At 43.1% G+C, this 24,689-nt stretch overlaps 2 protein-coding genes across 2 annotated transcripts in view; one reads left to right on the top strand and one right to left on the bottom strand.

Moving 5' to 3' along the window:
• The first annotated feature begins 262 nt into the window (after positions 1-262).
• Positions 263-2,527, top strand: LOC119466000 (protein SREK1IP1). Its single transcript, XM_037726482.2, has one exon. The coding sequence runs from the start codon at positions 447-449 to the stop codon at positions 1,008-1,010; it is 564 nt and encodes a 187-aa protein (XP_037582410.1). The 5' UTR covers positions 263-446; the 3' UTR covers positions 1,011-2,527.
• A 2,158-nt stretch (positions 2,528-4,685) lies between these two features.
• Positions 4,686-24,689, bottom strand: part of LOC119465999 (acetyl-coenzyme A synthetase) — a 32,917-nt gene continuing 12,913 nt past the window's right edge. Inside the window, exons 6-15 of the mRNA XM_037726479.2 lie at positions 23,318-23,530; positions 21,145-21,337; positions 19,002-19,135; positions 16,910-17,042; positions 15,826-15,882; positions 15,313-15,393; positions 13,192-13,300; positions 12,233-12,432; positions 9,658-9,703; positions 4,686-8,081 (exon numbers count right to left, since the gene is read on the bottom strand). Coding sequence (XP_037582407.1) covers positions 7,882-8,081; positions 9,658-9,703; positions 12,233-12,432; positions 13,192-13,300; positions 15,313-15,393; positions 15,826-15,882; positions 16,910-17,042; positions 19,002-19,135; positions 21,145-21,337; positions 23,318-23,530 — 1,366 coding nt within the window. The 3' untranslated portion in view covers positions 4,686-7,881. The remainder of the gene's footprint in view (positions 8,082-9,657; positions 9,704-12,232; positions 12,433-13,191; positions 13,301-15,312; positions 15,394-15,825; positions 15,883-16,909; positions 17,043-19,001; positions 19,136-21,144; positions 21,338-23,317; positions 23,531-24,689) is intronic.

Here is a 24,689-nt window from a genome sequence, read left to right as displayed (position 1 = left end):
CTAGGTACAGTGTACTCTAGGTACCTATGGGGACAGAATCGTTTAGGGACTTTTGAGAAGGCGCGATCTTAGCGCCAAGTGACGCCGTGGCTGCGAGTGACAAATTTGCGACTGTATTTGTGACTGTATTTACGGTAAACGTTCAATTTATGGAGATCAGTTGTTAAACCACTGCGTAAAACGCTTTTTCTGTAACTTATCGTTCAGTCATTTTAACGTTTGTGAAGTTGTTACAGACTGCTCAGTAACGTGTCGTAGACTTATCGCGAAGCTGCCTACACGAACTACGCATTCCGTGCGATCGCCGCTGCGGCAGCAACTTGCTTGATCTCTGCGGTGAGCGGCTGATCGAGAAGCCGTTGTTAGCCACTGTACCGTTGTGATGCGCAACAAGCCTTCATAATCATAAGCTGTGGTGCCGCGTGTGCAGCTAAGCCCGCCCGACCATGGAGAGCACGCTTCGCGAAGTGATGGCCCGGCTCACCAACCAGCCGTCGGACACCGTACGGCCGGCGTGCAAGAAGTGCGGCTACCCGGGCCACTTCACGTACCAATGCCGCAACTTCCTCAAGGTGAATCCAAACAAAGACATCGTGCTGGACGTGAGTAGCACGAGCTCGGAGGAGGACAGCGACGACGAGCAGTTCGTGTCGCCGTTGACGCAGCTCAACTTGGCGCGGGCGGCTGCCGCCGCGGCAACCGCGCCGTCTTCGTCCGACGCCGGTGCGAGCCGACCACGTCACCGGTCCTCGTCTTCGCATGAGAAGGTGAAAGAGAAGAAAAAAAAGAAGCACCACCACCGGTCGCGGTCACCCCGTCGGAGAAGCAGCCGCGAGGACCGCGAAGGGCAACGCAAGGGCCGCGACAACTGCCGCAAGAGCAAAAAGAGCGACCGCAAGAAGAGCAAGCACTCCTCCCGTGACGACAAGGAGTCTCGCCACAAGAAGAAGAAAAAAAGAAGTAGCAGCAGCAGCAGCAGCTCCAGCGACTCGTCTACAGACAATCGTTGATGCTTGGGTCCATACTCATTTGCGACGTGAACTCGCGTTGTGCGTCAGTGAACCTATCGATCAGGTTGTCATAGCATGTCACGCTGCAGATCTGCAGAAATGCAATGTCTGTATCCTCCTGCGCTGCCATTTAAAGCGTAGTAGTGTTCAGAACGAACTTCTGCTTGCAGCCCTTGGCTTTGGGAAAGCTACAGCGTTATATATGTGGCCTAGAGTATTGCCAGGGGAAGTGAAACACAGTCGATGGCGGCCAGATTAAGCAGCCACAGAGTGTGCTCATGGTAACTAGAGATTACAATTAGAAGTGGATGGGGGGTACCTGCAGTGAACTTGATGGCGGGAATAACAAATGCTTAAATAGGCTGTACGATCATATATGATTACATATATTTAGAAGGCTCGACGCTAAAGCACTATGGGTTGAAGCTGCCAGTCCAAAAACAAGGTCCTCGTCTTCCTTCTCATCCTCCGCTGTACAGACGCGCCATTACTATATGTAACCATCCCTGTACAGACATTATTTTTGGCATAATGTGAACAAACAGCATTCAAAATATCAACAAGAATTCGAGGATGACAAACACTGGCACTGACTCGCCACTAAAGGTTTATTTTGAAAAATGACAATTCTAAAATGATGTTTCCTAGTTTTCCTACATGTTTTGTGCGCTGTGTTCACATTTTAGAGCCACACCATCCAGCTAAGCTCTCTATCATAATAATTTTGGGCACAAAACACAGAAATCATTGAGTAGACTGGCTTGGCAGTGCAAGCAGAAGTGGCCTTTTCATTACTACCAATGCGACATTCTGTGGTAACTGATTGCTGCTTGGAACCAGTTTGTTGCCACTAAGGCTGGCAGAAGCGGATGCCAGAGAGTGGCATTAAATATTTCTTGTGGGGCAATTTTTCATACTTAGGACTGTGCCTTGATGGTAGCTCATTTGTAAACAAACATTACGAGACCTAACATTTCGAATGTCATTTTACACAACACGCAGAGTACAATCCATGGGTACACCCATTCAAATTTTCAGTGCATATTAGCCCCTTCAGGCACTGTGTACACGATGGTGTATACTGAGATACTGTGTAAGGAATTCTGATGAATATAATGATATTTAAAACATGCCAGATCTTGAAACACTTTTAATTGGATGTGTGCTGTAAGTTTAAATAATGTGTAACATGTTTTACTGTAAAGGAGTTCGGTGTTCACTCTTAGCTCGGTGTTCACTCTTAGTCTCAGTATGGCGTTGTGTAGCAGATTCACTTCTTTCACTGTTTTTCACTTTACATAGGGTATTTATCAGGTGACTGGATAGGTGCTTTACAAGTGCATGCTAGGCAGGAAATAATTTTAATACGTGTTATTCCTGCAGAGAAAGACTTCTCTCATGCAGCCCGTGTTTTGTGAACTTAATGGAACTCCTTGGACAATTGAAAATTCTTAATTCGTTCCGCAGCTGCACACTTTTCAGAGTTCTGAAGATGCAATAAATGTAGTGAAACTAAATTTTGAAAGTCCAGAATTTATTGGAGTCTGAAGTGGTTATACATGCAGTGCTTGTATTGTGTCCACAGGCAAATTTTGTCTGCAGTCTCAGATGACCACCACTTTGACTGTGGTGTGCATTTTGGTAATTCATTGTGTAAACCTTCTATTGAGTAGTTTGTCATATCTGTGTCGTTGCAAATAAAAGACATGAATCGGGGACAAAAATATGTGAACAAGTTGCTTCTGCATTCAGGGATGATATCGCATTGCAAAAGCTTGAAGCCTTTCTTTGCTGATACAAATGAGAAAAACAGCCAAAAGAAGGCAGAAGCTAGAGGAATCTGGGTTTGCAGCTGTAATTTTAGAGCTAGGAAGATTTAGTATTAGAAAAAACAGCACATTTCCACAACACTGCCAGCAAGAGTGCCAGGCTTTATCTCGGCAGGGATAGGTAATGCTATAACAAGAGCAGTCATGCAACTTGCCCTCACCAAATATGAACTGTTCTCCTGATAATTTACATAGAAATTAATGCTATTGATGTAATAAATGGTGACGCAGTGCAACAAACCACTTTATATGCAACAAGTGTAAATTTGAAAAAGAGCTGCAAATAGTGCAAGAAATAACTGAATTTCGTATGAATAAGCTGTGATGGCAGTTTAGAAGAAAGTAAATTTGTATACAAATATGCATATGAAGGCCCCTAAAAAAAGAGTACATTATATTAATGGGATAATGATTAAATGACGCATCTGCGCTTTCTAATAGTTCAGGCTATAAATTGTTCCCACCTTTATCTGTCGGTAATACCCATGCAACAAATTTAACACAGAAATGATTAACTGCTTGATGTAATAAAGTTGAATGCTGAATTCTGTATAGGGCTGTAGGTGATAAGCGAAATCAACAATTAAAATTAAATTGTGGTGTTTAACACTCCCAAAACTGCACAGTGGGTTATGAGTGACAGCTGAGTTGGGGGGGCTCCACGTTCCATTCTCTTCGAAATGCGGCCAGGATGGAACTTGTGCTTGGCAGTGCAACACCATAGCTGCTTAGCTAGCGCAGCAGGTGGAACGAAATTAATGAGTATTAACTTTAATAGGGCCCTTCGTTCTCTCAGGCTTTATACTTTCGAAATTCAGGGGGTTACAATTTTTTTTTTAGAGAAATTGGGGGGCTTTGTTGTTGGCGGCACAAAGTTTGGGAAACGTTTACAAACGCTATCCACAAGCAATAGTCTCATTTTGCACACAACCATTCTATTTAGACAAGTGAGGTCACTCACAAAAGCATGTAATGACAGAGAGCTGCTCACAAATCATGTGACGAACTCATCTCTACAAGTGTCCGTTGCGAGACATTAAAACTACATTTAAATGAAACCACATTAAAGAAATACAAATACAGAGGGGTTTGGCGATCCCTCTTTACTTTGTACCCTGAATTTTTTTTTTTTTTAAGAAAGGAAAAAGGTACGAAAAGTAGTGCACACAAGCGTGCTTTAGAGGAAGTGCGATACTTTATCTTACAAGCCCTTGTTGACATAGATTATCAGAAGCATTTTTGTGTCGATCCCAGACCTGTCAAGCCTTCATATTTGTCTATTGTCGTCTTGTTTTACTGTTTCTCAATATACGCTCTTGCAACAAAATGAATGGAACACCAACTAGACAATTCAGCCATCCTTCTTTGAATGTAACAGTTGGGTAAACACCCTCTCAATGTTGCACCTAGTGTTCGCAATGCAGAGCAATGTCAGCACTGCGGTAATTAGCTTCCTAGCGCATATACTGCCTTTTACATGTATGCAGCGTGCTGGAAACGCGATGCAATGCACCATTGTCACACTCCTGTAAACGCGGCTACTACTCTCACAGAGAAACAAAAACAGGCATTGAGCTGTTCAGTACATCTAAAGTATCATTTTCTTAGAAGAACATAGGCAGTAGTACAACAAATCCATGAAAGTTTAGCTGCATTGCAAAGCATACCATTCTGTGACCACATGCCTTCATAAACATTAACACCTGTACTTTGGTGAAGCACTTCCCGCTTGACAACAGAAATATCTAAAACAAATTTTGAAAAATCATTTTAAAAACCAGTTAGGACCTTTATCAGTTACATTAATTTGAGCATGGTGTGCTTCAGTGTGAATGAACGAGGCACATAGGTTGATGGAACATTTATTGCACTTTTGCCTACAGGGCCATGCATTGTACGCACAACAAACGAGCAAGCTGCAAGGTAACAACATTCACTGCACCGCTAATCACTCCACAGCAAATTGCGTCCACTCAGCAAGCAGTGAAAGCTGTAAACAATGCATCGTAATGCATCAATGCACCAAATACAACTGGCCGTGTGCAGTGTGCACATTGATGTGCTGACCATGAAGTTTAAGACCAGAGATCTTGATCTACAGATGGCCATAATAGTGTATTTTGCATGTATGTGTAAAGATGCACCTTTGCACAGTATTGCCAGCAAAACTTGCCTAAGCTGCGGGAGTGAAGAAAGAAGTGGGTTCCCTTACAGCCTCACGCACAACCTGAAACTTAAGTGTGCATGGAGTGCTTCGATTATCAGTTCCAGGATGGCTCCTAATGGTGTCTTCGGCTGGTTGAATCCATCCTCTGGCTCAGAGTCAGGCAGATCTGGTGCTCCTCGAACTCGGAGTCGGAGGACAAGTGCATAAATGTGTGACTCACTGTCAGAGGAGGAAATGGCAGAAGCGCAACCACACGACTACAGGAAAAATCCGATTTTGTGTGGAAGCCTAGCCAAAGGTGCCGACACTGCCAGAAAAAACGGTGTATGTGCCGATGGGACGAGCACTGTTTGTTGAGACGCCAGCATGCACTGAGTGGCCTGTGTTCGCTAGAGCATCGTCAGCAGCAACAATGCCACAGCACTGTGTTTTAATCACGTGACGGAATACGATTGCAAAACCTCAATGACTGCTCCGACGACAGGGCTCAGAGTGCCTGAGACCGCTCTACACGGGAGGAGAGTGATCGAAAAGAACCAGCTGAACGCAAGGTGCTCTCTCTCTTTCGGCCAGTCGAATAAAATTGCCGCCCGCAAGATCGGTCTAGAGTGCTCGAAAACGACAAGCCAAAGATACCACAATACGTTTACCTTTTTAAAGCCAGTCATCTGTAAACATTTGCTGGCTCACAGCACCAGAGACTTTCTGGACTGTAGCAGGGACATGTGGGAGCCTTGAGCTTATTCTGGCCTATTCTAGAGCAGCCAGCATTTGCCTGCCACAGTCCAGTCTTGCATATGGCAGCACCCATTTCAAGCTCCTCATGAAAAGATGCATGAGGCAACGTATATGCATCAGCTATAGTAAAAAGCACAGTTTAAGAGAATCGCTGCAAGATTTTTGCTGAAAACTGTCTCCGTAATGTGGACTACACTCAAATGACTGGAATGTGTCTGGCTGACATAGCGTTAAAAGCGTTGCAAGAATGCCGCATGCAGAACATTTGAGTTAATTTGACAGAGTGCTGCATGGGAGGGATCTGCAATTGCAGCATGCTGTACGGGGCTGTGCTATGGTTACAGCATGACCCCTCACAAAAACGTGGCGACTCCAGTACATACCAGACCAACCTGTGCTGGTGGGTGGCTGGATACTACCTACACAACTATGCAACAAGCTTGAACACTGCGAACAAGAAAAGTTTAACAGCCTAGACTGATTGTCTGACGCAGCTAAGGCATGCAAAAGGCTCCATGGAACACAGATAGGCCACAAGGAGAGGAGGCGACGATACTGCGCAGTTTCTCGATAATGGCTCTCTCGACCAATGCACCCATGAAACCCTGAAGATCATTTCTGAAGACAAGCTTCAGCGATATTTCCATGCCTCTGTGCTTGGGGCTGCTGGAGGTAGAGTTTCCACGAGCACCTTCTCTCTAACTAATTCTGCGCAGTTGTAGTTGCATGTCTGTGTTCCTGGAATGGCAAAAGCATTTGATTGTCGTTGTAGAGCACCACCACTGTGCAAAGTGCCATCACAATGCAGTTTTTGGCCTTGTGTGTGTAATGGGGTTGACACATGGTGAGGAAGAAAAAAAATGATGGGGCTGTGTGACTGCTGAAAAACAACTTAACAAATGCTTGTTTTTTCTGGTCCACAATCCAGTCAGTGACCGATGCCAGTTGAAATTGTTGACAGACTACCATTCTGCGCTGTCACGTACGAGTTTCAGAATGAGAGAAAATGAAAGTGTTGCAGGCCATTTGGCCAAGCAATGCTTGGGAGCATGGTGACAACATGAACGCAGCTTTTCCAGGTAAGACACGGGACTAGGAATCTGGTCACAAAGGATCTTCACATGCCACTGTTTCAACGACTAGTGTGTACGATCACATACAACTTGAAAGAGTTTGTTTTGTCTTTCACAAATATTGCACCGGGCAACAGTAAACTCTGGAGAAGCAACAACAGTCTTAAAACTTCAAAGTTCTTCACTAAACCACAACCCTGATGTGGGCGAGAGATCACCTGCTTGAGGTCATGCCAGTCCTAAGAATAAAAAAAAAAAAAAAAAAAAAAGAACAACACCAAAAAACAATGTGCCTGAGAATAAAACAGTGATAAAGGTGCATGACCTCCTGCCAATGTAACAAGTAAAGTTATATCACTAAACAACAGCAGCTGTAAGCTTAAGTAGATTCTCAGCTATAGATACATGCACTGAGCACATGTCTGGAAAAATGTCCCCTTCATCGGATTCTGCACCACATTCCATGCACCAGCTTTCAAGTGGCCCAGAATGCAAGCTAATCTCTGGAGCGCAGTGTGGTGAGTCAGCCCAATTACTTTGCCTGTATAACAAGACTCCTTGGCTATGACTGGCATCACTAGGAAAAGTTGAGCCATATGTTGAAAGATGTGACCCTGCACTGCACATGTTTTCACTGTGCATTGAAGCGGTGTTTGCAGTATGTTAGTCTAAGACAATTTGGACACCGTACACAATGGTAGCCAGCATCTGCTGTGCCACTTAGGAGAACTACTAGCATCAACAGCAACCCGACTTTTCCATGAGTAGCTTTTCCACGATGGCAGGTGCCGTGTGGTCACCTGTACACCTTCAAGCAGTACTCCATGCACAGCAACTCGCAGTGCATAATGTATTTGCATTAGCAGTGTGAGCTGTTCTCCATTTTAACAGGTATCAGCTGCTAAACCAAAGCCTTGCAGTGTTGCTTTCTAGTTAGGATCAAGTGAAAGTGTCGTTGACCAGTGGCATCGTCAGCCGTGGCACAAAGGGGAATGGGCTTCCGGTGTGACCATTAGCTTGCATTCTGGATCACTGCATGCTCTTGCTACAACGTAAGCCAGGGTCTAGGCCACGGGTGGCCTTGTCTTGAAGAGGGCTTCGACGACGCTTTCATCTGCCAAGGTGCTGAGATCTCCAAAATTGCGGTTATTCCGGGCAACTTGACGCAGCACGCGACGCATGATCTTCCCTGACCGAGTCTTGGGCAGTGCCTGTGCGTGGTGGATGTACTCAGGCGTGGCGAAGGGACCAATCTTGGTCCGAACTGGAATAGGTAATGCACACACATAATTGCTGCTTGTTGCTGAAGTTTTATGCATCTTATGTTTTAAACGGTGTTCTACAAATCTAACTACAGTACAGGTAAGAAAAAGGATGGTTGATTTTACATAATGCTACATAATGCTTGACAATGGACAATGAATTTGCCCTGATATATGCTGCCTTCTGTCTTCATAAATACTGAGCTTAGCTTTACTTCCGCTAACAACATTACCAATACAATGTGCAACATATTGAGCAACTAGACACCCTGTTATCTTTCTATGTGAATAAGGTATTTAATTTATTGCAAAATGTTCATTCTAACCTGTTACTTCAGACATCTGCTTTGAAGAGAAGTTTAGTTTTAAATCTTACACAATGATGTATAACACAGTAACTTCAGCTTCAGTGCATTCTAAGTCCTCAAACTATAACTTTGGGACAATAATCTCTTTCTAAAGCACAATACTTTTGTAGTTTGGTATCATAAAAAAAAGGCAGGCAGTTAATTTTTATGGCTTACATTAATGGAAAAATAAGAAGGCATAATTTCTCAAAGCCTTGAAGCTTAGCAAGAAATGTCCTTGTAAAAGTTGTGAAATATGTAACTGCTCGCTGAATTTGAACAGTTACCTCTTCTTGAATGGCTCCTTATTTATAGTGCCTCTGTTATAGGTTTTATTAAAAAAAAAAAAAAAGCCAGTAATGGCATCATCGATTCATCCATTTCAGGGATATTGCTTTCAGTAGATGCTCATTGGCTGAGTCAGCAAATGGAATGGCCGTCATGAAAATAGGACAGTATCTCTGAAAGTGCCCAGCCAAGAATAAAGACCCTGGCAAGCTTGTAAGAGCAAGCATTCTTGCATGCACTAAAGCCTTATCTGTTTGTGATACACGCATCTAGAAGCACAGAATTTTAACATGGTTTGTGATGTTAAAACAGGTGAGAAGAGCAGCAGTTCAAAAAACGATCATGCTAACTTTAAAAAGGCCACTCCAAAAGAGCAGTGAATTCACTAAAACTGATGAAAATAACAAAGCACCTCTTTCCATAAACATGAGACTATGTTGTGATGATGACAAGTGCAGTGGCTTCTCTCTTTTGTAAATCCGTACTGAATGAAGCGAATAGTGCAGATGTGAGATTTGCTTTTTTTTTTACTGCTATGTGGTCCTTCATCTCAATTAAGTCATCAATGGTGCCTCTTGAGGACAACTTCCATGGTGTCTGACTTCATAGTGAGCTGCAGACCGTATGTGACCTGCCATAGTGCCGCACAGTGTGGTCATCTATGCCTGAATGTTGTCATGGCAACTGAAGGGCTGCTGTATCAGCACTCATGCCTGGCAAAATCAACTGCTGCAAGAAGCTGCCATTGCTTATGTTTGCAAGTCATTACTTGCATCATGTAAGTCAATATACAGTTGCACATTGTACCGTCATGACTCACAATTCTTTCCCCCCTTTTTTTTTCTGATGAAAACCATGCTCCTGCTTGATGCGTAGTATTGACTTAATGGATCATGGATCTAAGTTCTGACACATGACCAGGTTGGATGACTAGGACACTCACCTTTCTCCTTGAGATCATTCAGCAGCTGATCATTGTATTCGCAGCCCTGAAACATAACGAAGTCATGCTAAAGCACTCGTAAACAGGCAGCAGGTATAAGTGATCTATTGTGGCGATTTTGCTCATATATAGAGTCATTATGAAAAAATGAGCCAGTCACAACTAATCCATTGCTGCTAGTGATTTTCTGTGCATCAATGCATCAGTTTCACTGCTGTAATGCCCAAGTCATGTTGCAAAAAACATTGGAACATTATTAAATATTTTGTTTATAATGTCCTTTCTGTAGAGACACAATTGTACCCATGAATAAAATGCAAAAATTGTGCTGTTTATCACCGACAATAAACAAAAGCTTCCTGTCTGCAGAAATAATAAAAAAAAGCCTTTAGCCGAGGCAGAACTGGGCATTGCATCAAGATCACCTGAAGCCCAACACTATCATTTCGTTGATAACCTTTGCCCCTTTACCTATGAGAATACATCATAAGCCACACAACACACTTACTGTTATGAGCAACCAGTACCTTGAAGTATGTTTCTTGGCCTTTTCCGTGCGCACCAAACAACTTGAGAATTTTTGTGATTAAATTAGAATGGGGCTTCAACTGTCGGTGGCAACATTTGCCACATTGCACCTATGTCAAGCCACCCAGCATGCAGGTTGAGGTGGCAAGCGTGCACAATTGAGCATCATTAGAACGAACATGCAGTTATCTAATAACTCTATCACAAATGTATCGAAACGAAACTTTTTTCGTTCCAGTTACCTAAACGGTTCAGTTCTTCAACTCCAGAGCGAAAAAGTAACAGTTCAAGTTCATTTGCGTAACCGCAGAATAATTACAGGAAAACAGCACAAATTTATTTTGTACAAGAACTTGACGCTGCTGCTAAACTGGACTGAAATATTATGCCTGTTGTTCTTCAGGCCACACATAGTTGCAAAAGAATTCTGCAGATCCAACACTCATGCTGGAACTTATGTGAAGCAAAGCTTTATTCAGAGAGAGAGGAGAATATATTGAGAAAATGCAGAGAGTCCTACTCCATCCTGCTACTCTGCTCAGGGCGAAAGGGAAGAGGAGAAAAATATGAGGACTGATTGAGAAAGATGACGACAGGCAGTAGGATGCGATTATATGCACACTCATGTTCGTAGGGCCCGTTCACAGCCTTGTATATAGGCCTGTGTTAACTAAATATTCCAAGACAGCCTCGATGGCTAGCTGCTTCATTGATATGTCCGTTCAATGGCTCAGCAACACTTTTTCACTGAAAGGCCTGTGGTTAATTGGCGCTAACAATGATATCAATGCCTGCTGTTCCCAATCATACTGGGGACAAGTCACAAGTATATGTGCTCCACTGTCTAAGGTACTCTGCACTCATCGCAGTCTGGCGAGTCCGCGGGTCGGACGCAATGCAAATATTGTCGCATTAACACAACCTTACTTACGGTGCTGGTACTTTTAAATTCACGGGAAGATGGTGTGAATTTACAAATAACGTATAGCATAGTTGAGCCACAAGTGCAGGCATTGCACAAATGAAAAGCTCCAGAAAAGGTGGCCAACCTGAACTGAAAACCGTTATTTCTTCTTTTCGGTGTAGCTCCGGAGTGAAAGTCATGTTTCAGTTAAGTTGCAGTTCGAGCAAAAATAATGTTTTCTTCGGTTTTTGGTTCAGTTCCAGTTCGGTCCCCTACTTCAAACTGCTGCATTGCACACACAAATTTTCAACATGATGTTGACAATTGTTGCCCCCTTATGTAATGTACCTGACGGGACCTTTAAGGGTACAATAAATAATGACGATGATGATGGTCAGACGCATATATTTCTTAAAATGACATCTCAAATGAACCTGCAGAAATTAAAACAGAAGTTATTATTATTTTTTTTTCTTTCTTCCATTGATGCCTCAATCTGTGTATTAAAAAATAAACAATGATGACTGTTTGAAAGTGCATGCAGCAGCTTTTGTGCAATATATGTGGGGGAATTCCCAAACCTAAAGGCTAAATGAAAGCTAGATTGGGCAGGGCCTTTGAATTTTGGTGTTGAAGTAACAACCATGTCATGCTGTCATAGATGTGCACAGTTGGTGAGAGGTGTGAGGCACAAGATAAAATGTTTCCTTGGTTGACTGATCGATCGATCGATAGATTCTAACATTCCAAAGCAATGCAAGGAGTACAAGAGACTCAGTAGCAGAGTGCCCTGAATGAAGTTTTACTAACGCAGAGTAATGTGCACCCAATGTTCAGCACAAGACTGTTCGCGCATTCTGGCCCTGCTGATGTGTGGCAGCCAGGAATCGAACCTACTACTTCCTGCTCTCCAACAGAATGCCACAGCCACTGAGCCAGCAGAGCAAATTGTTACATTTTGCACAACTGGCAGTAGCTGTGGAGTTCCACTTGGCACTGACATAAGAAGTGCATTGCACTAGAAGAGGGCCAGGTTGTGGTAATTTCACAGAGTGACCTTTCCCTAGACAGTCTCCTACACAGGCAAGCTCACTAGCTTTCAAGCAGAGTGTGCAATGCATTACAAGCTGCAGTGTAACTCACATCCTTAAGTACGATGAAGCAGTAGAGGCACTCGCCCTTTACAGTGTGCGGGTGTGCAACCACTGCAGATTCTGCCACTGCCGGATGTTCGATGAGCGCCGACTCCACTTCGGCCGTGGAGAGCAGGTGGCCCGAAACGTTCAGCATGTCGTCCATGCGTCCAGTGACCCAGAAGTAGCCGTCCTTGTCTCGGCGTGCCCCTGCAATTGCACACCAATGTAGAAACATTCCATCTCTCTGCACATGCAACTGTGGTCTTGACCAAAGGCAGCATCATAATGACCTGCACAAATATTTTACTGGTGATAGTAAAATGTGTAAAAACCCTTATCAAGTAACTGGTGTGCTGCAGGGCTCATAGTGCACATGCCGCAACAGCGAAACAATAATGTGCGCTAAAAACTTATAAGCGCAATGGAAATGAATGTGAACCAGAGAGAGTGGTTCCAGTGTGATCAGACATTGGATGCACCAGCAGCATAAGCAACATTCAAAGAAAAGTCAGAGAACACTCAAACTGCAAACATAACAGTGACTTGTATGATTCGATGCCTTTGACTATATTAAATGTACATGTGTGTTCTTCACTGTAATAAATTTCACAAAAAAATGGGGACCTTTTCAGTGCTACCTGCTGGCTAGTGAAAGGCATTTGGGCACATGTTGAATCTAAATTGCCTAGCAAAGTGTCTTCACCATGTACCTAAAGGAACACTTGTCACCGGGACACTTTATTACCACATTACAACATTCATTTTTAGAAAATTTTCTTGTTGCCAAAAGGAGTCATGATAGATATCTACGGTGATTCTATTTTTATCATCATCATCATTTTTCAGATGACAGATAATGTTGTAACAACCTTCCTGATTTGAGATATACGTACAGAGCATGAGCAAGCATTTATGAGCTACCTCATCACAAGACAAGCATGAGTCCATAAAGGGGCACCATCTCACCATCACCAGTGCAGTAGTAACCAGGAAACTTCTTGAAATATGTGGTCTCAAATCGAACATGGTTATTGTAGACCGTTCGCATCATGGAGGGCCAGGGCCTCTTGAACACCTGCGCAACAAAAAGTGAGCATCACTATGCACGTCTGCAAAGAACTTACTTTTCTGGCACTGAGCTCTGAACTAGAACTAAAGTTGGAAAGTGTTCAAACAGCGAGAAAACATGGTGGGAAAGTACTATAGATATGAGTACAGTTTCCCCACCTGTGTGAATGTAACACTAGAATGACTTGGTATGGCATTACTAAAACTTGTTATAACAAACACTGAATTTCATCAAATAGTTTGTTACAGCCAAACTCTGGTATACAAAATTATGTCATAATCTAGCTTAACACCAGTGTGAGTCAATCAGCAACTAGCCTGGAATTGAACACATACATAAACCAATCCAAACTTTTATTCTGCGGCATGGCTTTTGCTTTCTTCTAATAACGTGCGTTATTACGCTCTGCTAAACGGTATCAAGGCATTCCACTGTAGTGTATTGAAGTGCGCTTGAGTCCCAGTAAAAAAAAAAAAAAACAATTGACTCCAATTATCTTTTCCAACAGGAATCAACTGGGACCAATAGGAACCAATTGGGAAATCCCTACTTCCAACCGGTTACGATTGGGTCACAGGAGAAACCAATTGGAGTTGTCAATTGAAATGAACCGGACACAATTGGAACCAATTGGAAAATCCCTAGTTCCAAGTGGTTACGATTGAGTCAAAGTGAAACCAATTGAGTCCGATTGGACTTGCCACTTAGAATCAACTGGGCCCTTTAGGAAATCCTTACCTCCAATTGGATACGATTGAGTCAGGGATGCAACCAATTGAGTCCAATTGGACTTGCCAGTTTGAACCAGCTAGGGCCACGTTACATTCCCTACTGAGTCTAATTGGAGTACCAGTGGGAATAAACTAGCTAGAACGTAACCAACTGGGAAATCATACTTTCAGTTTATGAACACATTCAAGGAAACTGGAATGACTTATAGCTATGCATGCAGTACTAAGGCTATAGCAAACCTGTTTCTGACAGCTGGAATCCTATTTAGGTTTGCTTTGTGGGGTATATATATGTGTATTGGTATTGCCCATTGGTGCAATTGGTCATTCCAACCAATTGGTTTCAAACCAATTGGCACCCATTGGGTACAATTAGTCACTCCAACAAAAACAAATTGGTCACATTCCAGTTGGTTCAATTGGTCCAGTTATGTACTAATTTACGATTGGAAATTTTCTAGTTGGTACCAATTGGAAATTTCCCAATTGGAGTCAATTGATTTTTTTTGACCGGGGTGCACTATAATAACGACTCGTACAGGCTACGAAACGTCTGTTTTATCACTTAGACTTAGTCAGTGACTGCAACTTCATATCATCCCCCTACCTGACCAGAAAGCTTTTGTCGAACCCTTATTGTAATTATGTTCAACAGTATACTGCCAAATGTTGCCATCCATGCCAATTTGCCAGAGGCATGCCTGTTAGCTAATCAGTGCCAGGTTAATTAGAGCTTCGCAGCGGTGGTACAAGTAATGGGCCAATGGTGAAACCATACCATTAAAGATGTGTTAATCATACTCGTGCTGCTGCATATAAAGCAGAAGCTGCACGACGACAGCGTCTGGATGTGCTCATTAAAACTCTCCTGGACTTCTCACAAACAGGGCTATGCGTTACAGGATTCGGCAGAGGCACGAACTGCTGGGCTGCTTGCTTTAATCCCTCTATCGGCAGCTGGCATTAATGGTGTAGCAGTAACAGCTGTGATGGTACAAAGGCGGCACTACCGTTACCAATACCCCTCTATCACTAGAATCAGTACCCATATGATAAACAGTACACCAAAACATTCTGTTGTACCAAGCCAATATTATTCTTTCATGCATAGGACAGTGTAAACAACTGATGAGCAGGACTGGTTCGCTATCCCACTTCCAACTCGTAGCATTTGGTTCCTGCTGGGTCTCAGTGTATATGTGCAAAAAAGTGGTAAGAAATTGGGGCAAAAACCAATAATCGATCGAGTTAGACCATGCTGCACAGCATAAAAACAAATGAACTCACCAGATAGCCTTCGGCCTCTCCTTCCAGCTCCTTGCCCTGCTCATCAACAATAGCAGGCTCCACTCCAAAGAACGGAAATGTCTGCACGTGGAGAGCAGCAGATCATGGCATCAATTCTAAAGCTCACAAAAATAGCAAGCTAGAAATTATTGGTGCCCAACCCACATGACTTATCTCTTTAAAGATGCGATTATTCAAGCATGAGCAACTGATGCCAAAGTAATCTAGTGGTACTATAAATTATTATGCTCAGCATGCTAGGGCACAACATTGCAGGGCTCACTGCTGCAGATACGGTGCGATGCACTTTTCACTGATGTTGGCTCGGCTGCCTTAAATAAATTTTTAAAAAAATTTGCATAAAAGAACCGAAAGCTTTCTCTATTGATTACAAAATACACACAAAGGTGAATAGCGGAAGTCTGCAAGTGCTACCATAAATGTATTTAGTGTTTCATTGCTAAAAATATACAACGTAGATGCCGGCCTTTTATGTTTTCATAGCGAGCTTACCGCAGAACCCGGCTTGGTTGGTGTGGCTCCCGGTAAGGGTGTCAACACATGACCTCCCTAGAAAGAAGAGCAGAGGGTGCGCTACATCAATTCCAGGCAGCTGTTCACGAATAACGGACACAGATTAGCACAAATGCAACCATAGACGCACACAAAAACAGATGGCAGGACAGTCACTCTTGCCAAGAGCGCCATTTCATGAATGTTTCTTTTCCCAACAACGTATGTCACCTCATAAGAGTGCTCATTCTGTCCTCTTCTAATGAGTATTGTCTTAAATTTGCCTCAATACATGCGTTCATCACATAACCAATTCACCTGGCATCAAGTCTTATAGAAAAATTAATGAGTGGGTACTGCCCACAGTTCATAATAAAAAACTAAATGTGAATTTTTCCGCCAACGGACTGCTAGGAGGAAAGTGACAACCTCGAAAAAAGTAAGATAAGAATAAAATCTTGACATTTCTGAGTAATACATAGCTCTATGTACTAGCTCCTCCCTCTCTTGTAGCTTCATGCTGCATTCACATGCATATAAGGGAAATCATGCAGCATGCCATCAACATTACAAATCTGTGGTCTGCCCTGCTTAGTTGGTGGTCCAGAGTGCTGCATTCTTTTTCATGAATCTACCATCACCTTAGAAGATTCTTGCAGAACGCTTCTATTTTCCTTGTTTGTTCTCTTCTAGTATCCCTCATTAGCTGTATGTAGTTGCACAGGCATGATACACAGCAATTAGGATCGGTACAAGTACCTTTAGTAATATTGGCTTTTCTGTTAGATGTACATGTGATGTACATGTTATAATGTGTGTGCCCCTATTATTGCCTCCTAAACGTTTTACATCTTTCTCATATGAACTTTCTTTTTTCTCAGAATTTTTTGTTCTGCCATGTGTACATGTCCTTCCTGTTATCATCTCCCACTAGATGGCAGTATTGTTTAAATAAATAAATAAATAAATAAATAAATAAATGAATGAATGAATGAATGAATGAATGAATGAATGAATGAATGAATGAATGAATGAATGAATGAATGAATGAATGAATGAATGAATGAATATTCAGTCACCATACCGTCTCTGTCTGCCAGAAGGTGTCCACAATAGCGCATGATGCATTGCCGACCACTTTGTGGTACCAAAGCCAGGCCTCTGGGTTGATGGGTTCACCAACAGTTCCCAGAATGCGCAGCGATTTCCGGTCATGTCTGCACAGAAGAAGTACAACAATTGCCAGCTCTGCATAACCTCTAACATATTGCAAACAGTTCCATAATCTCAGGACATTGTAAACAGTTCTTGTACTAACGGGTGCTCCTGATTTAAGGGTCCCTTCAAGCCACACCACAAGAATGACTACCTGATTTTGGATATTTCGCGTGGAGAGTTCAGTGTACGTACACAGCAGATCGTAAAGCCCAGGCACTGCACTACATGTTCCGCAAAATTAAAGCTAAAGTGGCAAGTTTCTGAGTTTCAAAGGCAAACTGCCTTAATAACCTAAAGAAAAATGCATAGACAAGCAAGAATGTTTATGTACTCTTATAATATTCATGTAGGCCATCTTTTGTATTTGAAAATAAAGTTCTATTGATCAACTGATCGAAAAACAAATAATAATGACCCCTGCCGGTACTCACAAAACTCTGATGTGCCATTCATGATTGTCCATTGCTGTGGCAACGGTCTATATTATAGTGTAAATCCCGACCACGGATGATGGGTGCGCAAATGTTGGTCAATGAACCAATGCTCTTAGGAGAAATTTCGGTGAATATGAGATCACTTGCAAATGTTTAGGGTTACATTGCCATTTCCCATGAAAGCTCCCCTTTTCCCATTGACCCACTATTTGCATGAGCACATCATCGACAACAGTTGTGTGCAACAGTACAAAAAGAATAGCTTAGCAATGGCAAGCTGCACATGTGCACTCTTTCCAATGGAATAAAACAGGAATCAATCCACCAGTTAGTAATTTCTGTTTATGGGAGTTTTGCAAAAGTCCTATTCCCGAAATGTGGGCACACTTCAGAGCAGTGGTTAATACGTAAATTTTTATCCACTTTATATGTCCCAATAGATGCAGTTTACAGAGTTGTCATATATATTGCATTACTGCTGCACTACAACAGCAAACTTGATGCTTTGCTTTTCTTGCAATTTTCTGATCTTTGGCAATGTTTGTGAAAAAAAGAAAATGAAACTTATGGCCTAAACAAAATATCTGCTCCCTGAAGTCAGCAGACCCTAACTTTTACCAGCGAAGCTATTCTAGCTAACCGTAGAAAGTGGCGCCTGCTGTCGCAAAACCTCGCCGGGCTATGACATCACTGCGTTGCCAAGCAACCACCTCGCGGAGCGGCGTGTGTCGATCGCCTCCTCTCCGTGCCATGCACATATGTTGCCTTGACATGGGACGTTAAGAAGAGGGAAGGAGAGCATGCCCGCGACGCATGCAATGCTCAGGAAAGGGAAAGAGAAAATGAGAGTGAGATAGAGAGAGAAAGAAATTGTAGCAGCACCAACGAGGCAACGCGCAGAGCTGCTGCCGACACCGCCCGCGTTCCCCGTTTCCCACGTTCGCGCCGGGGAAACGCAGACAGTGTCAGCAGCAGCTCGGAAGGTTTCGACCAGCCACGGCCCGGCAAATGTGGGGGCGCAGCTTGGCCGTGACGTTACCGGGGAGATAAAGGATCGGAGCCATCGCGACGGCGGCACAACTCTCGTTGACTATGTGGCGAGTACATGTAGCCTTGACATGGGACGACCAAAAAAGATCCGGACAGCCGAAGAAGAAGCCGCTCATCTTAAAGCGCGCCGCGCGACCAAGCGAGAATCTGCGCCTCAGCGGCGAGCCGATTCGGAGTACCGTGCATAGCAGCGCTTGGCATTTCCTAGCAAAACTTGGCCAAACCTAGTAAAACCTAGAAGAAGCTAGGTCGATCACCAGCTCCACTGTTTACTCCAGCCTCGCACCACTAGTGCAAGCTGCCCACTTTTTTTCTTTTAACTACTACAATAAATTTTATCAAAATCAGCTGAGTGGACGCCTAGAAAAACAATGTCTCCAATGCCATGTACTATTTAGATAAGGGCTGCGATGTAAAACTTCCTCCGAGCTGTCATGAATATTGAGCTTGTAGCCAGAAAAAGGTGCAACTCACTTGCGAACGAAGGAGTCGCCATACTTCATGAGGGCCCGAATAGCCGTGGGTGCTGTGTAGAATTGGGTCACCTTGTACTTTTCCACTATGGACCAGTAGCGGCTTGCATCCGGGAAGAATGGCACCCCCTCAAACTGCACGTGCAGACAGACACATCACAGCCACACACTAAAGTGCTCGCTTAATATCAGAAAAGCTGGTACAAATGCGATCAGTGTTTACAGCCCTTTGTGAACAATAATCATGGTTGGCTGGACAGATAACGCCACGACTTATTTTGAGCTCTCTACCACATTAAATGCTGGGGCGTCTATGTTCCTGACCAGCTCCCTTAGGAAATCAGCACCAATTAGTAATCATTATTACATACTAAATTTGTTATATTTATTTACGCTTGTCTGAAACCTTTTTACTCCATACCCAGTGAACCACTGATATCCTATCAACATCCAGGTTTGATCCATTTGTCCATGTGTTGACATAACATCTAAAGGACGTCCTACGAACACATACTTTGCAAATACTATATCAATTAAGTAGCCGATGTTTTATTGACGTTCATTCTACTTTAGAATTGTACTCGTTATGCACAGTACATACTGACGTAGAGATGTATGCGCTACGTCATATCAGGTGGCTGCATTTTAGGTTCTCTTGAAGATTTATTTGATATGCCGAATGGTTGAGGGATGTAATTAAAGTTTTGTAGCAAAAGCTTTATATGACATGAGCTTTGAAAATGCTAAATTTCCAAGCTTTATTGCGCATGAAATGCCATTCACATTGAATGTGGTACCTAAATATTGCAGAAGTAAAAGGTGGTTAAACTCTGGTTAGACAGTGAAGGCTGATTGAGAATTTTCAGATAATTGTTGTTCCGAAACGTGGTAGCCCTGCCGTGGCTATGGCGCATTGCACTGCTCATCACATGACATCTAACGTATGTTGTAACAACATGAAAAAAAAATTTTTTTTTTTTTTCGGACCACACACGAATAGTTGCTCCATCCCATGGGCCAAACTTTCTTCCCAGTTTCCCTTTGACAGAGTCATGTTTTCTCATTTGTTCAATTTATAGTTGGAAACTATCATGTCTGCATCTCATATGTAGTCTGCCTATTTTCTGATACAATTTAATTTAAAGACTTTAGTTAAATTAATATGATCAATGTGCCACGTGGGAGGTCCAGGAAAATGAGTACGCTGTTGAATTTGTCCTTGACAGTACATCTGATGTGGCACCTGCAAGTATGACTCGCTGGCATGAACTGAAAAAATATCCGCTAGATGTTCTATAGACCTCTGCATGCCTAAAGTGATTATATATTCGAGGTCACATATGCCCAGCTGCGATATCCTTACACCATTACCGCAAGGAGATGTGGATGGGACTTAAATTAACCATGGTATGTATTTGTAATGTTTGGATAAACCTAGATATCTATAGGATGTGTGCAATGTCTAAAACATGTTCTAGAGACATATAGGGAACATAAATGGTTACCTGGGTAAAGGTCACCATGATGAATACAAGAATATGCATCACCCATAAGAAGAACTGATGTCAACTAGTACTGCATTATTAAACTTGCAGAATTAAGAATGTCTGGTAAAGTCAACAATGTCATACTTGTAATATTCATTTTCATTAGACTAAAGCAATTTTTCAATTTCACAAGCTTGATGTGTTGCAACATTTTGAGCCAGATAATAAACATACAGAAGGCCATTCAAAGGAAGGAATATTCCCTTCCTTTGAATGGTATTCAAGTGGTCGAGGTATGGAGACATGACAGATTTGCAGTGAGGTTTCTATGTGCACAATTCATGTGGATGTGCTCTGAAGATGAATGTGCATTCATGCACATTTCATTAAGTTGAACCTGTCAGCTAAAAAAGTGTGCGAAGTAATAGTATGGCACAACGTAATACCAAGAAAAAATACTTAGTTTCATATTTCGGCACTTATCATTATAGTATTTATGTTTTCCTCCTAACTTTCTTGGTGGGTTCAAACTGAAGTAGTGTATGAGCACATTAGGCGAGCTGGAGGTTATTCTGGCACAGCTGCACGCACGTGTCTAAAGCCTGAAGGGCCCATAACTGCTACTGCAGTAACGAGACTTGAAGGATGTGCAATTACCATGATGCTGGTGGCACCATTGGCAAGGACTCCGTACACAACGTACGAGTGGCCTGTGATCCAGCCGATGTCGGCCGTGCAGAAGTAGACATCGCCTGGGTGGTAGTCAAAGACGTACTTGAAGGTGGTGGCGGTGAACAGCATGTACCCGGCCACTGTATGCAGTATGCCCTTAGGTTTTCCCGTGGATCCACTGGAACACCACACACAATATTTGAATGTACTCCATTTTTTTTTTTTTTACACCTCAAAGTACACTTTGGTACAGTACTCTACTAAAAGAGTTTAAACGGTTTTACTAGAGTAACAGTACACCAGGGTTGAGCGGTGGGATAGTTGGTTCTGCATAATCAATATTTTTTCAAGCACATTAAACAAGGACGACAGCACTGTCGAGTACTATATGGTAGCCAATGGAAGGGAAACGCAGTGGAAAGCTGCAGAGAATTGGATATAGTCAGCATCCTTAGGATACATTCAGTTCATGCAGGAGGACAGGTGTGGTACCGAAAGAGGTCTTCATCCTGCTGTTGGGCTGATGAAGTTGTTGATGAACGGGTTCTGACATCACTTCGATGAGTGCATACCCCAAACCCTTTCATTTGCCTTAATGAGTATGCAAACTCAGTAAGAATGTGGGTGAGTATGTACACTGCAGGCAATTCTGAAGTAAATGGTGACCATCTTCAGTTCTGCTAAGACAGTCTGCTGTGATACGAGGTGAGCATCCAAATCGTGCTGACAGCAGCTGGCTGTCACATGCTCTGGGTGAGACTGACATCACATTTATAAAGTTTGTGCAGCAGTTTTCATTATCTACCTGTCCCATAAAAATATACATATCATATCATCGTACTATAAACTTCCCAAAGCAAACTGCTCAATGTTGAAATGTTTCCTGGTCTTCTGTGCATCGTTATGTCAACATGTGGAACATGTTCAGATGCAAGATCTTTACCATTGGATCATTATGTCTCAACAGAAGACAGACATGGTGGAAAACATCAGTATGTATATAAAAACGACCCATGAGGACATCTTTGCTCCTACATTTCATGACACATCTCCCTCAATTTGCCTACACTGCATAGCTGTATGGTGTTTGGTCTAGATTTAGAAGTGGGAGAAGGTTACACCATAAGATGCATTAAATGTCTGCAATTTGAGAAACAAAGTGCCATTCAAGGCAAGGTTACAATGCTACCAAATTTAATTATAGCAAATTTTAGTGTTATCTGCTGATATAGGGATAAGAAGCTTAAAGGGACACTAAAGGCAAATATTAAGTTAAGCTAAAGTGCTAGATTAGTGCTCGAGAATGTCTAAGGCATCAATATTATCACGAACAAAGCTTTAGTAAGCGAGATGCAGGACCTGATTAGAGACTCCCCCGGGACATTCAAGTACTATAGCCCAATGACGAAGGCACTCATTATAATTTTGTCACTAGTACTCAACCACTCGTAATAAAAACTATAATTGTACTGCATTATAAGATGAAAGAAAATGCTACTTGCCCAGTTTTATTTGATATTTAGAAAAAAGAACTTATTGATGTTACTCTCTAGAGCAACGCGGTTGGTTGCAAGGTTTCGCTTTCTCCACTCTACCCGCCCTTGCTTCTTCGTTTCAGTAGTTTTATTATCCCGTAGCACTGCGCTGGCTTTGCTGGCTCATCAAACTCGCACAAACTGCAAGCAGCAGAGAACGCCACGTCTATGTGATGTCACGGGATTCCCAAACTGTCCACGCCACTTGACCAAGAGCAGCTGCAGTAGTGAATCCAACTAGCTGTCTTGGCTCGGTTTCTCCGTGGCCGTGAATTTGCGTTTTGCACAAAAATAAACAGCTCCATCTGTCAGGTGCTATTTTACTCACCAACGGCAGTAAACGACGGTTATGACACATGCAAATGCAATGTCACCACTCCCTGCTTGGGGTGGGCGATTCGAATTGCGCTAAAGGTATGCGGAACCTTAAGACGTGATTTTTTCGTAAACCAAGTCTTTTCTTGGCATGAAACAAGCGCTGCGAGGTTTTTGCAATGGTATTTTAACAGTTCATGCAGACTTTGTATTTACCTTTAGAACTGATGTCAGGGTGTGGCAAACAGGCAATGTCAAAAATGTAGCTCACAACTTTAGGCTAAATAATGCAAAAGCAGGCAGCTGACCTTGTGTACAGCAAAAACAAAGGAGCCTCTGCGTCGAGCCACTCAGGGGTGCAGGTTGTGGGCTGGTTTGTCATGAGCTCGTGCCACCAGGAATCCTGCTCCGCATTCCAGGCCACCTGCAGCCCTGAGAAGGGCCGCTTGCCAGTGTCCTTGCGTCGCACTTCCTGAGACGTCAGATGCCGCACCACAATGGTCTGCTTCACTTCGTGGCCTCTGAGCAAAGCAGGGAAACAATTTTTTCTTTTAACTTCGCATGTAATTTGAAGTTCCTTTCACGCTAAGGCAGTTAGCGAGAAGCAAGCAATTTTGAGAAAAGGGCAGACAAAACAAAAGCTGTGTGTGATCGCTAGCACATTGACAACGACAGCTGCAGCCAAACTGGCGCAAACAACTCTTTTCTGACCTCAACTTGACTGCATTTACTTGAGTTTAACAGGGCAAGTTGGCCGATTGGAAGGGTGCCAAAGGGGAACATGACTGGTAAAAGTCCGATGCAAGTAGTTTTCATGTCAGCCATGTGTCACACGAGAAACAAAAGAGGGACAGCGAACATCCTTTTCTTGATTTACATGTCTTGCATTCAGTGGACAATACTAACATTGTTGTCCTATTCTTGCACATGGCACAACATTCTAAAATGGAGCTATGCTATGTGCTTCTATGCAGCATGTACGAGGTCTGTTAGAAAAATATCCCACCTTAATTTTTTTTTGCGAACACTTGATGTATATGAAACAAGCGCGCCTGCATCAGCCGACCTTGAACCTTTGTGCGCATGCGCAAATTTTTTCCTGCCTGCCAAACCGTCAGTCGCTGGGACGCAGCGTTTGAGTGAGGTAATGCGGAGTGCTCTCATCGGTTTTTTTCATTGCAAGGAAAATGACGGGGCGACTGGAGCAACGCTACTGCATCAAATTTTGCTAGAAACTGGCCGACAGCCAAGTGGAAACCATTCATAAGATTCAGACGGCTTTCGGTGATGATGCTATGAGCAGCACACAGATTAAGGAGTTGTACAACCGGTTTAAAGACGGCTGCACATCGGTGGAGAGCGAGCCACGCTCCAGTCGGCCATTAACATGCCGAAATGACCAGGTCATTGCCGAAGTGAACTGTGATGATGCGGGACCGTCGTTTGACTATCCGAGAAATTGGGGAAGAGGTGGGCATCAGCACTTTTTCTGCACATTCCATTATGACCGAAGATTTGGCCATGAAGAGAGTTGCGGCGAAATTCGTACCGAAGCAGCTTACGGTGGAGCAAACGCAACTTTGTGTTGAAGTCTCACAGGACATGCTGGATTCGACAAACAGTGACCCCAACTTCATGAACACAATAATCACTGGTGACGAGTCTTGGGTGTACGGGTAC

This window comes from Dermacentor silvarum, chromosome 10, assembly GCF_013339745.2.
Source record: "Dermacentor silvarum isolate Dsil-2018 chromosome 10, BIME_Dsil_1.4, whole genome shotgun sequence".
Taxonomy (NCBI): Eukaryota; Metazoa; Arthropoda; class Arachnida; order Ixodida; family Ixodidae; genus Dermacentor; species Dermacentor silvarum.
Note: the sequence above shows the minus strand (reverse complement) of the source record. Positions and strands in the feature narration are given on the sequence as shown.